This window comes from Strix aluco, chromosome Z, assembly GCF_031877795.1.
Source record: "Strix aluco isolate bStrAlu1 chromosome Z, bStrAlu1.hap1, whole genome shotgun sequence".
NCBI classification, from domain to species: domain Eukaryota; kingdom Metazoa; phylum Chordata; class Aves; order Strigiformes; family Strigidae; genus Strix; species Strix aluco.
This window is the reverse complement of record NC_133971.1, coordinates 29,461,666-29,479,460: the sequence shown is the minus strand read 5'-3', so window position 1 is coordinate 29,479,460 and position 17,795 is coordinate 29,461,666. Positions and strand designations below refer to the sequence as shown.

Genomic DNA, 17,795 nt, shown 5'->3' with positions numbered 1-17,795 from the left:
CATTGTATACCTAGCAAATAAGCATCCCTCATAGTGTCTAATCAGCATTATGCTTACCTAGGCTGGCACAGAAATATGCCATTTTCTCAACATCAACTAAAAACACAGGGAATTAATCAAGTACTGTATGATCCCCACATTCAGTTCGACTTCTTCTTCAGCTTTGTAAAACTATATTTATTAAAGCATTTTTTGACTGTACACTTTTTGTTAAATCCTGTAATACAAAGACTTCATATTCCATTTTAACCCATTTTTTTTTCTATTACCCAATTTCCAAATTACAGTCACTATGTTTTTAATAAGTTATGTATAATAAAAACAGTCACATAATAAAGCCACACTAGTGGCTAAAAATCTTGTAAGCAGTAACTAAAAGGAAAAATGTAAGCTTCATAATGTTTAATAAATAAATGGAATAAAAATTATCAGGTTATTTTCTTCTCAGGACAGGAGGATGAACTCATTAAAGAGAAGTGATGATTTCTTCAATGGCTTCTTTACCAAGATTTATAAGATCAGATGAAACTGATGAATAGGCTTCAATCAACAAGTTCAGTCCTCATGGTCAGACTAATTGCTTTTTTCATAAACAAGATCATGGAAACAAAAAGATACATGGTCCTCTAAGTATGAGAGTGTATGCAACTTCGAAATCATCCTCCTCCAATGCCTACTAATGGGTTTATCAAACACAGTGGCTCTAACAAACAGAAATTTGAATAGAAATGAAGATTTCAGTAATATTTTTAAATGTAGGTATGTTTCATTCTCAGATAAATGCTTCTGAGGATACTGAGAATCTGGCATTTGGAGAACAGAAAGTCACAGCAGTAATAGTGTTCACAACATTATAAAGATGAGAAAGAAATTTTTTAAAAGCCTTTCCTTTGAGTACTGTCACTAAGTACAAAGATCTTCATTCATTCAGCCACTGTTAGTCAGCTCATAACACAACTTACAGAAGTTTCATTTTGGTACGGTTTCAACCCAGCTGACCTTAGCATCAGATTTTCCCTAGCACACCTTCAAATTTACTTTTTTATTTAGTTGCTGTTGTTATTTTGAGAAGGCTGACTGGGAAAAGTGATGCAAGATTGCTGAGGAGGGTGGGAGCAAGATGAGTTGCCCAGAGGTAAAACCAATGATCTTTCAAATCAGAAGAGATTTTTATGTTCTGAATTAAAAAGCCACTAGTTAAAAAAAGCTTGTGCAATTCCGACAAGAGACTTCACACAATTTCTGGAATATTAACAGAGGACCAAATTCTGTATGCTTTATAATATATAATATTATATAATATCAGTGAACTGCCTAAAGGAGCAAAGGTTCTACCCATTGCAGGGAGGATGGGACAGGACAGAATCTAATCCTCAGTGTATGGTTGACTCATTTACAACTTGAAACCAGGTATTATGGAAGTAAGTTGCATGTCTTATAGGGATGGCTACAAACAGAATTAAAGCTGTATGACTGGTGAGGAATCCTGAGAATGCAGAAACTTCAGGTATTCAGGTTTCTGCTATGCAAACTTTCTTTGCAGAGTTATAAACAAACAAACTACAGCAATAACACATGCTAAAGAAGTCGTCTTCTGTAGAATAAATCTGAAAAAGGAACATTACAGAATGCTCAAGCATTAAAACCCTTCCACAACTCATTGCAAACCTTTTCTGGCAGTTGAGACTCAACCTCTTTCTTCAGTCTTCTCAGCAAGAAGGGTCGGAGCACTTTATGGAGACGACGGATGATCAGAATAGTTTCTTCCTCATTTAAGTCCACCTACAGAAGTTTATAAAAGTCACTGCAAGGCAACTCAGTATATTAGATAATGTCTTCTCTCACATGAAAGGTTAAGTATGTTCAGTAATTATTTGCATGTTACAACCAAACTGACTCTGAGTCAAAAAAGACACATACCAAAATTTTCTGGCATTATAAAAAAGGTAGCTTTTAGTTATGTTAATTCCCTAAGTACCAGGGAGAGTTGAAACACTAATCCTTCTGTATAAGCTCCTTACTGTTTTCATCAAAGTGGTTTGTTTCTTATGTTTTAAAAAACCTGCCACAGTACCCTTTCTCCAGTCATGGCAAATGGAGCGTTGAACCACTGTTCAAAGGTGCTACAGCTCTTGAAAATGGTTGGGAGGAGGAAATTGAGAAGAGCCCAGAGTTCAGGCAATTTGTTCTGCAGTGGAGTTCCAGTCAGCAGTATTCGCCTAGGGGCCACGTAATGAGTATTCAAGACCTGAGTCAGCTTGCAGTGATGGTTCTTCATTCGATGGCCTTCATCTACTATCATGTATTTCCATCGAATCTGCAAGAAAAAGAAGAAAAGTTGGCAAAGTTAGAGCCAGTCAGACATAGTCAAATTTCTCACAACAGGTGTAGAACAAAAATATTTCAAGCCTGAGACATCAGTCTTCTCACTAATGAGAAAAGACAAATCAGGCATTATCCAAGTACCAGTGCCCTTACAAGCAGCAAAAATAGAAACAAACACTGGGTATGCTGAATCTGATGCTAAGCTGTGACTTGAATCGCAACAGCAATCAGAGGATTCCTCCAGTTTCCGGGAAAGAGATTAGGGTGACTGGCTCTTCATGGCCAGGATATGGTTCACAGTGGAAGAAAGAGACCACGTAAACTCCAAATAAACCTATCAGCAACAAGAACCTTGACAGAAGACAAAAGCATTTTCAGACAAAATAACCACGCTCACAAACAACAGCAACCCTAAACTCTGTTTCAGCTAATCCTGTGTTTTCACTCAAGAATGAAGTAGCATAATTACAATCACCTCACCTCTGTTACTGCATCTTCAAATAAAGTTTGTATTTCTTAATGTGAAAGACTAAATGCAGTCACAGCAGATGTTGAAAGAAACTTGCTCAAGCTCTCTATTACCACCTGTACTACCATGGGCAGTCAACATATGTGCCACACTGACCATATGATTAGGAAGGCCTTGGTTTGTACTTTCATAGATGCTAACTAATTCTACTTCCCAGGAGAGGTTGAAGGGCATAGTACTGTCCTTCCTATCTTTTAGCAACAGTGGGCAAAAACTAGAGGGGAAGGAAAACTTCAGTCTCACACTGTTCTCAAGTGTTCAGAATTATGCTAAGAAAATGCATTGCCTTTGTATCAGAGAGGAGAAATGAATGATCTAAACAAACGGTAATGAAATAAAGTAAAAATGAACAACAAACAGACAGTAGGACCATATGGTTTCTCCGTATGGCAAAACACCTCCTCAATCTGCTTTTGTCGTGAAATGAAATGGTCTTACAGTACAGTAGCTTTCAAATTAATTCATTACATTTGAGGCACACCTGTTGACAGTAAGCCTTTAAGAACTAGGCCATGTGTAGTAGAGTCTGGATACCAAATTCATGATACAGTAACTATTTAGTCATTTGAGGAAAGGTGATCATATACCTGGAAAGGCTCTAATAAAAGTGAGCTTCAAATCAGAAACAATGGAAAGAGATTAAAGTCAAGATAGCAGCTTAGGTTAAACGCCATTAAGCAAAGGGGAGAAAATCATGTTTTCCCAAGGACAGGCAGGGATACAGTACTGACAGAACTGCACAAAGGAATGAGTCAGCACTGTGCCCAGGTGGCCAAGAAGGCCAATGGCATCCTGGCTTGTATCAGCAATAGCGTGGCCAGCAGGGACAGGGAAGTGATCTTATCCCCGTACTCGGCACTGGTGAGGCTGCACCTCGATTACTGTGTTCAGTTTTGGGCCCCTCACTACAAAAAGGACATTGAATTACTCGAGTGTGTCCAGAGAAGGGCAACAAAGCTGGTGCAGGGTCTGGAGCACATGTCGTACGAGGAGTGGCTGAGGGAACTGGGGTTGTTTAGTCTGGAGAAGAGGAGGCTGAGGGGAGACCTCATCGCCCTCTACAACTACCTGAAAGGAGGTTGCAGAGAACTGGGGATGAGTCTCTTGAACCAAGTAATAAGCGACAGAACAAAAGGTAATGGCCTCAAGTTACGCCAAGGAAGGTTTAGACTGGATATTAGGAAGCATTTCTTTCCAGAACGGGTTGTTAGGTGTTGGAATGGGCTGCCCAGGGAGGTGGTGGAGTCCCCATCCCTGGAGGTGTTTAAGAGTCGGGTTAACATAGCGCTGAGGGATATGGTGTAGTTGGGAACTGTCAGTGCTAGGTTAATGGTTGGACTGGATGATCTTCAGTGTCTTTTCCAGTCTAGACGATTCTGTGATTCTGTGAGTCTCCTGGCCATGTTCAGAAAAACCCTGGTGTTTACAAGGAGAAGAGCTGTGACTGAGAAGTCCAATCATAAAAAGAGGAATAGAAAAGTAAATGAAAGGTTAAAGTTTTATTGAAGGATGGAACAACTCAGGACTTCCTTATAAAACAAAAATGTGTTCTGTGCTATGCACCATTTGAAGGTGTCCTGAGGGTCTTGTTGTTAGAGATGAGAGTCATTATTACCTTAGCAAGGATATGCTTGTCCTTTATTATGTACTCATAAGTAGTTAAAAGAACATTAAATTTTCCACTTCGAAGCTGAGGAACGAGTGAGCGGCGCATTGCAGGTGTACCCTAAAAGAGAGAATGAAGTGAGCAGTTACTTCTTATTCTGATGAAGAAAATCTATCAGTTTTATGAATTAGCAGACACAGAGCAACCACATGAACTTGTAATCCTACAGTATTGCAAACAATGTATCAATGCATTCCAGACTTCTTCAGAGTGCTTTCCCTAAACGGTTGCTAGACTGTAAAACTCTGTTTATGGGGCACTGGAAACATGTAGCTAGTGGTCTAGCCTCCTTACAAATTGCTTGGCCATACCACTACTACAGCAGCCAAACAGCAAAGTATTCAGCTATGTATAAAATGTGAAGTAGTTATCATTTGTATTACTCTCATCAGAAGCCCTGCAGTATGATAATTAACAATTTTATTCTGCATTTCACTATGTGAAAGTAATTACAGTTTATTACTGTCATCTTCTTCATATGATTAACTCTCACTGCTTAGTACCTGATACACATGACAAAATTTCATGAGCAAACAGTTTAGAAATGTATGCAGATACAGAGTAAAAACTGGCTCTATTCTCATTCCTTCAACTCTATAATCATATAAAAAGCAAATCAAACCTTGTAAGATATCTTCACCACAGAAGGAGCCCATTTGTCAAATTCATATGTCCAATTGGATAATGTCCTATCACAGAGATTACAAAGAAAAAGTAATATATTTCAGCATTTGCAGGTCAAACATTATAAATGCTCCCAAGTGGTTGCCAACTTTTCAATATATTTCATGTATTCAACCCCCATAGTTAACAGTATATTTTAAAAAATGCACTTTATATACTGTAATAAAATACAAGCATCTCTGAGAGGGGAGTAAACAGGAAAAAGCATGAAACCCTCTTTCAGCTCATATTCAGGGGCGCCTCTGAAACCAATTCAGAGTTGTCTGCTACATGCACCTTTGTATTTTGGAGCATATTAAAGATAAGAAAGATAATACTGAACAAAAAAAAAGTATTTGTAAGTTCTTTTATACTACTTATCATCCAAAAACTGACATTACAGTTTTCCAAATACAGCCTCACAAAGTTGGTAACAGAATTCATCTGTGTTCTGCTCAAGTAGAACTACTCATAGTGCCACTCAGTTCCAAAACACAGGTCCACTTTCGCACTGTTTCTGTTATTTGATCAGAATAAACAGGTTTTTATGGCTAAGCTAGTTTCTGTCATGATAAAGCAGCAAAAAATAACCTTGATGTTTTTTGGTTGCTTAGTTGGTTTTTTTTACTGGACCTGTGATGGCAGCAGTACTAGCTCTTAAGAAAAAGCAGGGAAAAGGGGCTTTTAAAATATATACAAGAAAGAAATTTCAGCTCCTCTCTTTTAGAAACATAAGAAAAATCACTGCACAGTGCTCAAAAGAAAACTGATTTTTTTACTGTGCCCATGTGAAATCTGACATTAATCACTCGCCCTTTAATTTTAACTTTGTTTTACTCTATAGATCTTCTCCCAGCTATTTCTTTTCACATCAGACCTCACCATTTGTATTCATACAATTAGGCACATGTGTAGTATTTATGCCAGTCAATCAGCTACTACTGCAGCACAGCCAGAAGACAGGGTATCTCAAAAGAAATCAAGAGATGGCCACAAATAAAATTTATCCCAATCCTACAGCGCATTTGCACACCCAGCACAAATGGTGGACAACTTAACTAATGAAAAGGCCAGGGAACTTCTGCACATCAGTCAAGTCACTTACACACAGAAATAAGCAAACAACCCCTTGATATCCTATGTAAGTTTTACAATGCCTAACAGTTTTTATTTAAAACACAGCACTGAAGATCACTGAACACCCCACCTCACCTCTGGAGAAAGAAAAATGCATTAAAAGAAATGTATAAAACAAGCAACACCTTGGAAAGCTAAGGAAAAGCAAAAGGGGCCACCACAGTAAACAATCGTAATCTGGACACCTGACCGAAGTGTGAGTATTACTCATCAAGGTTACATCCGGGGCTAGTTATACAGTACTTAAAAGATCATCCAACCTCACTAAAGTAGGATGACTTGGTATCAGATGGGGTCCCAGTTGTTTAAAGAATTAAGCAACCTATTTTTAATATCACAGTTAAAATTTGAAGGAGGAACTGCAGGCACGTATCATGAAAGAAATACCATCCCCCTCTTGTGGCTTCTTAAGAGTGAATTACAGTGAATTCACTACCCAGTTTGCCAAGAGTGGGCAGTGAAACTAATGGAACCAAGTGCTTTATCAGCCTTTCGGTCATCCTTCCAATGTCAGACAATTATCTGGAAAGAAATGATCAAAGAAAACACTGAATACATGTTCAGTGTAATCCCACTGTGCACCTCATCTTTTCATTACATGAAAACCAGATGAGTATTTTGAATAAACCAATCTGCAATGCTTAGAATGATAATAGCAGAAAGAGATCCTTTACTTACGAAAGGGGAACAATGATGAGATAGGGGCCATTGAGTCTTTTGTGCTCCATCAGGTAAGTGATGAGTGCAATAGTCTGTATTGTCTTTCCTAGTCCCATTTCATCAGCTAAAATTCCATTCAGATTGTTATTATAGAGTGAAACCATCCATTCCAGTCCCTGGAGCTGAAATGAAGAATAATAGTTTCAGTTATTTAAAACCCACACAAATAATTATTTGTCTACTTAGACATTGGATTTCCTTTAATAATACTATATGCACGGGGATCCCTGGCTATCTTAACACCTTCCCACCCCAACAAAACAAAGCAAGATAAATTTCTGGTAACAGCTATATGGAAATCATTACTCCTGTTTAGCAGAGCCCATAATATGAAGTCAGATTTCATACATGGAAGATTTTTGTACTGCACACAAAGCAACACAGGCACTCACACATGTAAGGTTGATAAATACTTAACATTACAAGAGTTTGTTCTTCACTTTCAGCGGTGCCAAATGGTAAACTTTCTGTGTATATTTCATGCTATTTGCCTGTGTTAATTAAAATCTTTCAAAACCAAGCCCATCAAATCTGTGCAAAACACGTAAGCCTCACACTTGCCAACTGCATCACTGTTATCTAAAGATCTTGTAGCACATGTCCATTTAGTGTCTGCTGTCCGTGCCTCCAAATGTCAGAGTAGGCCCCCTTAGTCCAATTATGCCTTGTGTATAAAATCCCAGAGCTGGAAGGAATCCAGAGTACTGTAGCCGAGAAATATCTACATAACAGAGTTTCACACTCCAAGGAATACTGCTAGAAAGTACTGACTCAGATTATTCCCTTGTCACACAGACTTCTGCCTATGTATGTATCACATTACTCATGCAAGTCCACTAACAAAGTAGCTTCAGAATTAAGAATAGGAAAAATATCTTTTCTATATCATTGAAATGTCTCCACTGACATATACCGATATGAAGGAAGAGACAATCTGACCAAACTTAATAAGAAACATGGAAAAGCAGAAAAAAAGTTGAGAAGGAAAAAGCATGTAAAATCTAGAGGACGTGGAAATACAGTGAGCGTAGGGGACAGTCACAGTACAGTCTCCTTCAAAACATTCTTGCTAGAACCAATGTGAAGCCTCAATGCACCTGACATAAAGCTCCTTAGACAGTGTGACTTTTACCTCTGGTGCAATTACTATATAAACAGACACTAATTGCTAGGTACCACATTGAGCAGGTAAAGGACCTGTCAGAATACAGAAGTTCCTAGCTACTAAATCCACTGAATGTCAGTAAAGAGTATGAGACATCAACCTCCATAGTATTTTTCTTGTTTCCATATTTTGTCTATCACTGCTCTGAAATATTAGGATCATCATTAAAAAAATAAAATCCTAAACTTTTGAATATTGGAAGAAGAAAAATATTGTTAACCCAACACAAATGAAAACAATAAGCAGAACTGAAATTCCAGGTCAATGAGAAGGATAGCAAAACCAAATTATTATTGGTCTGCAGTGAAAAAAAAATTTACAGGTTTATGGAGAAAATTGGTTTTATTATTCAAGCAGTATGTATGAAATGTTGTCTGTGATTGGTAACTGTCATTGCTTTGTAAATATAATTCCCAAATTCTAACCTACTAGAGATCCTGTATTTCTTAACAAATTCTCAATTTGCCACTTGAAAGACCACAATGAAATGTTGAACATAATTCTGAGTTTAAAATATTTTAATGTTTTAATGATTTCTCACCTGATAATGTTTTAGTGTGCCATTAATAAGAAGAGAAGATTGCTTTTCCACTCTTTCTGTGATTGCGTGAGCAACAGTGTAATAGGACTGAGACCCTCTAGCACTATATTGCATGCTATATTCATCATCCACATCTTGTTTGGCTGTCCTGGAAGGAATAGAAAGAACTAAAGTGAATACCCCAAAACAAATAGGTTTTTTGACCACAGCTCACATATGTATGTCTAAAGAAACACCACAAATCCCCAGTTGTGGTGAGTACAGCAAAGGGTGCAAGCTACTTTATAAACAGTACCCAATTAATACCAAATGATCATGTTCCTTCTCCTGCACATGTTCATGCCAGAAAAGCTACCACAACTCACTGTAATCTAGAGCAAGCTACTCCTGGGAAATGCCACTGTAAGAAATCACAATTTGTAACAAAAAACATCACCTAAAAATACTCACTCAATGATTTGCTTTGCATCTTTCTCAGAAACTTCCTCACTGTTAGGATCCAGGAGTATCTTCTCATCTGCTTCTAACCTGCTTGATTCTTCTTCATCATCCTACAGAATACAGAAAAAGAACAGGGGTGATGGGAAGTGTAACATCTTCCTAAGTTGTACTTTCTACTGGCTTTTACATACTGGTAGCTTTGATTGGTCAATGCTTCATGACAGAAACCTGAATCACAAAATTCAACTTACACCTATTCTGCAACAGAATTGCACTGCAGCATAACAAGATAATTTTTGACATACGTTAACCAACAGAAAGTCATGATACTTTGAAATAAAAAGCATTTTCTCCTTTAATGATCTTACTTTTAAAGCCTCACTCTGTCTACTGTGTTATGGAGAGGATTCTAATACCATGTATATGTTTACATCATATTCCAGATATGTGATAATTTAATAAAGCTTAAAAAACTGTCAAATGCTGTTTTAGGCTTCAAGCTTCTTAACTTTTTAAAACAGACCACATTTTTACTCTTCAAAATAACTTGTCTTCTGGCTACAGTTGCAACAGATAACCAACAACTTAAAATCTCACTAATGAAGCTGAACAAAATACTGCTCTGAGTTCTGCAAGAGTATTCTCCTAAGAATGACTTCCCCAACTCTGAACAACACCGCTGCTAAAGAGTCTGTGCTAAAAATGTGGGCACATGTCTTTAAACATTCCCCCTAGAATCTGACAGGTATCAGGTCCTCCCCTCCTATCTTAATACTGAGAGTCTTGTAGAATTACTTTAGCAGTCATTAGTCCTACAAATGGACATCTCAACATCATACAGTCCCGTTGATTTCAGTGGTCATTTGGTATTGTAAAGATTGCTAGACTTAGGAGGCCTGAATTCTATACCTAGTTCTGCTGCTAGCCTGTTGATTGAACATGGTCCTTCTCTAGTCCTCAGTTTCCCCCTCCTTTAGAAAGTACTTGTCTCAAAAATGCTATGCAAGTATTGGTATTGATTATTCATAGTACCATAGTATGACCCTGCAGGGTTGGGATCTGTGTGTGTGTTAATTGTAAGATTCTTTTCAGAATGTTTGTAATAGTATTTAAATCACTATTAAAGTACTAAATCAAATAAGCCTACACTGAACAGTCTGAATCTAAATCCCTGATGTAATCCCTAACTTTTTAATAAACATGATATGTAAATAATAACTGTGGTATTCAGAATTGCCAATAAAACCTCCAATGCATAAACATTATTAAAGATGTTAACTTCATTCTGCACAAAGACACAATACAGCCTTTCCTGACATATATTTTAAAATAAGAACCTGCTTATATTCTCTGGTTCATGATTATTAATAGTCAGACTAAAATACTTACTTTTCCTAACCCCGATTACCAGTTAGCCATTTACTGCATGTATAAAGGCCAACTGCTACGAACTGCAAATAATTACAAAACCAGTTACTTTCCCTGTTTGTATTATCCTCAAAACACCTACACACCTGCTATCACTTTCTCTTCCCTTCCTTCTGAAAAAGAGGAAAATATCACATGGAATAAGTACTTGTTTTTTACTGTATTACTTGTCACAGTATTTTTTTAAAGACACATACCTCTTCCTCATACTCAGAGCCACTTTCATCTTCACTGTCTGACCTGGGAGCAACTTCATAGCTGTACAGAGATGACAGAAAGATTATGAATTACAGATAACAAGAGGACGGGTAAGGTTCAACACATCTACTACACATAATAAATTAAAAAGGAGGGGAGGGGAGGGGAGGAGAGGCGAGGGGAGGCAAGGGGAGGCGAGGGGAGGCGAGGGGAGGCGAGGGGAGGCGAGGGGAGGCGAGGGGAGGGAGAGGCAAGGCGAGGCAAGGAGAAAAATATCAATGTAAATAGAAAAAGCTGCCTACTTGTACGCTAACTACTCACCCAGGGTTCATTTCCAGCCAAGCATCCAGCTGACTTGCTTTTGGTGCTTCTGGTCCAAGAAGAACTTTGCCTGTTTCGGTATGAGTCACTTTAACTGGAAGGTCACTCATCTGACTGCTCTCATCTATGGGCTAAAAATTCAAGTGAAATTTTATACCATAAGGCAACTGAATTTCATGCTTCTCATACATAATAAAAAGAACTAATAGCACCTTCAAAATTCCAGATCTGAACAAGCAGTGAAGTTTTGTTATGAGAAGCCACACCTTTCCACATAGCTATCAAGCAAATACTGAGTCACAGTTTTTGTGTGTGTAACATATTCTGTGTGCGACATCCACAAATACATCACAGTATTCCAAATAAATTAACAAGAGCAGCATGGAATAGAATACACTGTTGACTGTCGAAACAAGTCACAAGGTATGTATGCTTGTAGGCATCTACTCCTGCTATTTATAGTGATGGACGTCTGTAACAAAAAAACATGCACTGACCTTATAACCTTTTCTCTTCTATGGAGAAACAATAATGTAACAATTTAGTTAACTTTTTAAGTAAAGAAGGCCTATTTTAAAGATTCACTGTCCTGATTTCTTCAGTTAAGCACCTGGAATAACAAAATCTTTTTCTTATTCTGGTCCTCCAACAAAACCAGAATAGCATAATTACTATTCCTGTTATTTCTTTGCCCTGTTTAATCACAGATTTTCTACTTTAAAAACTTTTTGCCTTCTACTACTGCTTCTACTGAAGAATCTTTCCTAATATATGTGTATGAAAAAGGAAAAATAATTCAGAACAATTATAAATACAGTGACTGACAGAGTATAACTTACCCCATTTCCATAAATACTGAAGTTATAGGAATGTTATATGCATTTTCCATGTGCAACCATAACTATATTAAAGGATTTTGGTATAACTCTAACTACATCAGCAAAAATATCACTTGCAAGTATAAAAAAGACCAAAAGTAAAACAATCAATACATTCTAAAGTCATTACATAAAAATAAAATGGAACAGAAAAATGGCATTAACAGAATAGCTCTTAATGTGGCAGCATATGCTTTGCTACTGAATGAAAAATATTCAAAGAATGACATAGAAAAATTATTAATTTCCATTTGTTTCTGAGGAAGAAAGAACTTTCAGATGCTTTAAGCCATCATAACACTGTAGTCTGTCCTGTGTCTGAAAGGTGATTACATGCAATGTCCACAATATATTTTATGAAAATGAGAAACTAGAATATATTGTGTTTACAACCTCTTTTTAGAAAGTAAGTTACGTCTACACGTGGATTGCAAGAAAATCATTTACTTTTAAGCATATACCAAAGCTGAGAGGGATTCTTCAGCATACTCAGTGACCGATTCAATATATTTTTCTTCTCGTCTTCAACTTTCTGAAGAGAAACAGGCTAGCATAAATGTTGATCTAGATCAACATTTTAACTCCTGGTTATAAACAACAGCTCTTCTTAGAACATTTGTGGTCATGATTTTTTTTTTAAGTTGTAGCAATGGCACACAGAACAATCACTGGAAATTTAAAAAAATAACAACAAAAACCCCACACTGTATAATTCATACCTCTCCATCAGGACCAAGACCAGATGCCATTCCTTCTGCATTTTCTTCAGCCTTCTACAAAAATGAAGAAGTGAAAAATATCAGTCAGATTACAAGTATAGAGAGAATACTTTATATGATCCAAGCGTTTGACCATGAATATGTTTCACTCTATTTCTGAATAGCCTGGGGTGCACATAATTTAAGGTGTGGGTGGATATACACAGAGATACCACCACACATACAAACCATTTACTAGCATGAATAGGGTACCCATAACACCTCTAGTCACTGTAATAAATCTGCATCTAAGAAGTGGCTGGCCTACTGAATTTCTGGTCCAGACCTAGAGCTCAGTTGCTTGCGGACTGTGCTAATATAAATAAAATAGTAACTAATTTTCATGTGATTTACTATAACTATTCTCTAAAGTGGTTTAATCTCAGTTTTGGAGCTGTCACCACGCATCACAGATTGTATATTCGTGCAGGCACTTTTATTTTTTTTGGTCTGACAACTAACCAGAAGGGGTATTTTGGGAGCTGACAGATGAGCAAAAGCTTGGTGAAAAGAACTTAATTACAAACAAAAACCTGCAGATGATCAAGACAGAGCTGAGATTTTTTTTCCTGCTAAATTTTCTTCAGGTTTTACGCTGGGATATTTTTTTATAAGCGCTGAATATTTATGGGGCATATTTCCTTTTTACTTCAGTGACATAAAATTAAGTCTTTATTACATGGCCAGAAGATATCCTGTCCCTCATAGATACTTCAGCTAAACTGACAAAGAAATAGAACCATACCAAAGATGTAGATTGTTGAAGGAATTAATATTTTTCATTAGAGCAGTACATTTACTCCACACACTATCTCATTAAGGATTATCTTCACTGTGAATTCTGTACATTACATTAGGTCTGTTCTCACTGGTAATACAGCTCAACAATGCCATTTAAGTTACATCTTAACTTTGCAGGCGGAGGATTGTTCCTATGTTAAGAACATACTCTCAACAAAAAGTACAGAGGTTTTGGAGGGGGGCAGGAGAAAACATGGAGCATTTTTAGGCCATTAATCTCTAAAATCAGAATCTTTTCTATCACGGTATTTATTAGCGTATTTAGAGTGCTGCCTGTAAACCATATAAATATAATGGTTTATATCTGTATGAGAAATTAGTAGCAAACCAGGCATGGAAATGGATTATAAAAATCCTCTTATCCATCCTCCAAGAGATAAAAAGTATTCAAAGATCACAAAAATGACAAATCACTATTTAATGATTATTTCACACACAGAATTATTTTTCTGAAAATAGCACTGTTCATTTTCCACAAGTCTCTCTCACAGGGTAAAATATTTTATACAAAGAAAGGTGATTTTGAAAAGCTTCAATTAAATGTTCAGAATGCACAATAAACCTATCCAAGTTCTTTCTCTCTAGTTGTTTCCAATGGTCTTATAATATGGACTGAGCCAAGTGTAGAATGTGGAGGTCTAAAAAAGTAACTCTGTGTGAAACAGCTACACAAACCAGACTCTTCCCATCTTCTTCATACAATGTATTTCGGATCCACTGGATCCTTTTTTGGTACTTTAATCCTAATTTACATGTCTGGCCCAATTTTGCCTATAGAAAGTTTATCAGCAAATCAATGTTAACAGCCCACAATTTTCTACTCCTGCCTCCTTCTCACCTTCTTTGGAATTAATGATAGCAAATTTCTTACATATTTCAGTGACGAGAGAGGCGTTCCCTCAGTGTTAAGAATTTGGCAGTGTACATGATTTTAGATACTCTGGTATGTGTATGACAATTAAGTATCACTACATTTCTCAACATTAAAATTGAATTTGAAGAAGAGATGGCCTAAAAATCTCAGCTGTAACGACTTGCCTTCTTTCTTCTCCTTCTCTTCTTCTTCTCTTTGGCTGCTTGTGCCTGTTTATGCTCCCATACCAGGTTAGTCAAGTTAGCCACATACTCATCTGTCTGCTGCAATAAGTAGGCCAGACGTCTATCTTTCTTTTGGTCAATCAGCTTACGGTAGCCTTCTTCATCTTCAGCCTAGCAATACAAAATAGACATCAGTCATGACAGAAATGCTTCCAGAGAAACACCAACCAACTCCTATGTCAGTAATCATGTGTTAACTTAGTTAGGTCATTATGATCTGTGTAGGGGGACAACTAGATGGGTAAAGAACTGTTTGGATGATCAGGCCCAGAGGGTCATATATCCCTGCTAATAGGTCACAGAATCACAGAATCATAGAATCATTGAATGGTTTGGGTTGGAAGGGACCTTAAAGATCATCTAGTCCAACCTCCCTGCCATGGGCAGGGACACCTTCCACTAGATCAGGTTGCTCAAAGCCCCGTCCAACCTGGCCTTGAACACTGCCAGGGAGGGGGCATTCATTTCTCTGGGAAACCTGTTCCAGTGTCTCACCACCCTCACAGGAAAGAACTTCTGCCTTATATCTAATCTAAATCTACCCTCTTTCAGTTTAAAACTGTTACCTCTCATCCTATCACTACAATCCCTGATAAAGAGTCCCTCCCCATCTTTCCTGTAGCCCCCTTTAAGCACAGGAAGGCCGCTATAAGGTCTCCTCAGAGCTTTCCCTTCCCCAGACTAAACATCCCCAACTCTCTGAGCCTGTCCTCATAAGGGAGGTGCTCCAGTCCCCTGATCATCTTCATGGCCTCCTCTGGACTGCTCGAGCAGGTCCATGTCCTTCTTATGTTGGGGGCCCCAGAGCTGGACACAGTACTGCAGGTGGGGTCTCACAAGAACAGAGTAGAGGGGGAGAATCACCTCCCTCGACCTGCTGGCCACACTTCTCTTGATGCAGCCCAGGATACGGTTGTCCTTCTGGGCTGCGAGTGCACGTTGCTGGCTCATGTCCAGCTTTCCATTCACCAATACCCCCAAGTCCTTCTCTGCAGGGCTGTGGAGGGTCATACGCTATCTGGAGATAGTAAGAAGAGGGATACTACAGGGGTCTATCCTGGGGCATGATGTGTTTAACATCTCTATCAGTGACCTAGAGGAAAGGATTGAGGTCACTACAGTCAAGTTTGCAGATAATGCCAAACTGGGGGATACCAGTCAATATGCTCAAGGGCTGGGTAGCAGCACTTCAGAAGGACTTGAACAGGCAGAGAAATTGTGCCATTTCTGACCTTAGAGGTTTTCAGGACATGCAAAAAGCCTTGAGCAACCTGCTTTGCACTTGATGTTGACAATGCTTGGGGAAGGTAGTTGGACTAGAGAGCTCCCTGTCAGCCTGAGTGACTCTGGGATTCAGGGACTCTATGATTCTACGTATCTCCTATTCTCATGGCCTAATGACTCAAAAATCTACAGCAGTTATGACAGGTAAGGGGGGGAAAAAATCCCATAACACCACATCAAACAAATTACAATGTCCTGAAACAGAGGCTTGGTGAGTCTCCTACAGAGATGATTTTTCAAAAACATGAAGTGCAGGTAGCCCATACCCAGAGGAAGAACATGGGAGCTGGATGCAAACTTCTATTTAGTCCTTTTTGCAGTATGAATACAAATCTTTCTCTTTTAGGTGTTAGAAGAAAATTTTCTTGTGGGCAGATTATCTATCATCTTTCTACTCTTGTGTATTTCATCTTTGATACAGGTCACTATCTGAGACAGGATTCACAGACAAGCCATATCTCTGAGTCATTCTGGTAACTTCTGCATCCTTATGGCACTGCATAAGTGTGTTGTTAGGGGTAAGACATACCAGGAAATATTATTTTCGTGTGCTGTGAAGATACAATGCAGCATTTGAGCATGTCAGAAAAATACAAGGAAAGCAACAGAGATGCCTTTGTCAATTTTGGCTAAAATAGGAAATACAAGAAGTATACAATGCCTTATAAAAACCAAACACAAGTAAGAAATATTTTGAAGATGATTAAAAGACAACAATCTGGGAGATACAAAAAATCTATTGCCTTTCTGAAGAGACACGAGAACCGCATCTAGTTGGCAAGAACAGCTGTATTGTTCAAATTGAGCTTGTAAAATTCAGTTGTAATGTTCAAGTTATCACAACTACAACAGTCAAAACCTAAGTTTTTAGAATTTTTTATTATTACTGAATATACAGTCCTTGTAATCTAGCTAAGGTACCTACTTTATACATTCAAGCTTGCCTTGACAGTATCTTTTTTAAATCATACCAATGCCTACTCCTGCATGTGATATATACTAGTATTAATGAGCTGTTTCACAATCACCATTTCTAATCGTAGTCAATGAAAGACAATCTGTGGAATGAATTCAACATTCCTGAAAAGATATGTGAAGAGTTTTAGACACAGCACATTTTTCTAGACCACACCAAGCATCTGAGAGAAGATGATGGCTGTAAAAACCCCTAGTGTCTATCTGCAAATTCAAAATTTATCACAACTGGACTAAAACTAAATAGACAAAATAACCCCACTAACATAACACATAGTTTGCTTTCGCATAAGGATTAAATTGAGTAGTAGGGACAGACTTATGAGTGCAAAGCCCCAGACTGAAAATGCCTATAAAGTGCTGTATCTATGGTAAGAGCTTAACCACAGCCTTGGTGAAGGAGCCTCAGGAGAAAGCACTGATATTCTGGAAGCATTAGTATCCTGTGCAATTTCCGCACATTCAAATCTACTTCGTATTTTTCAGTGGTGGACATCTTTTTATTTATCATACTACATGTTAGACTGACATAAGCTCAACATTATGATGTACAAAAATATTTCTAAAATATCAAGCTTACTTTTTTTTTTTAATCAGTTCTTTTTTCTTTAATAATTAAAATTTTTAAAAGGTTGGTTAGACAGACTGCTGGCAATTGTTTCTAACTATAAAACAGCTTTATAATGCTGATTACTATGTTATTTTAAGAAATGCTCTAGGGCCTAAACATTTGTTATTCTTTTATGCAAGTCCTTCATTTACATTTTACACATACTTTTATTTCTAAGTTTTTATCATTTTTATATTTAATTATTTCTACATTTTGGTTTGTGATTTTTAAAACCAAACTATTCAGTCCTTAGTTAT

At 37.6% G+C, this 17,795-nt stretch overlaps 1 protein-coding gene across 6 annotated transcripts in view; it reads right to left on the bottom strand.

The window, feature by feature from the left end:
• Window positions 1-17,795, bottom strand: part of SMARCA2 (SWI/SNF related BAF chromatin remodeling complex subunit ATPase 2) — a 123,526-nt gene that overhangs the window by 55,323 nt on the left and 50,408 nt on the right. For all 6 annotated transcript variants that reach the window (XM_074813739.1, XM_074813737.1, XM_074813738.1 and 3 more), the window contains 11 exons: window positions 14,610-14,780; window positions 12,732-12,785; window positions 11,135-11,265; window positions 10,813-10,873; window positions 9,197-9,297; window positions 8,747-8,894; window positions 6,999-7,162; window positions 5,143-5,209; window positions 4,470-4,580; window positions 2,075-2,317; window positions 1,669-1,782 (listed from right to left, as the gene is read on the bottom strand). In XM_074813739.1, coding sequence (XP_074669840.1) covers window positions 1,669-1,782; window positions 2,075-2,317; window positions 4,470-4,580; window positions 5,143-5,209; window positions 6,999-7,162; window positions 8,747-8,894; window positions 9,197-9,297; window positions 10,813-10,873; window positions 11,135-11,265; window positions 12,732-12,785; window positions 14,610-14,780 — 1,365 coding nt within the window. The remainder of the gene's footprint in view (window positions 1-1,668; window positions 1,783-2,074; window positions 2,318-4,469; window positions 4,581-5,142; window positions 5,210-6,998; window positions 7,163-8,746; window positions 8,895-9,196; window positions 9,298-10,812; window positions 10,874-11,134; window positions 11,266-12,731; window positions 12,786-14,609; window positions 14,781-17,795) is intronic.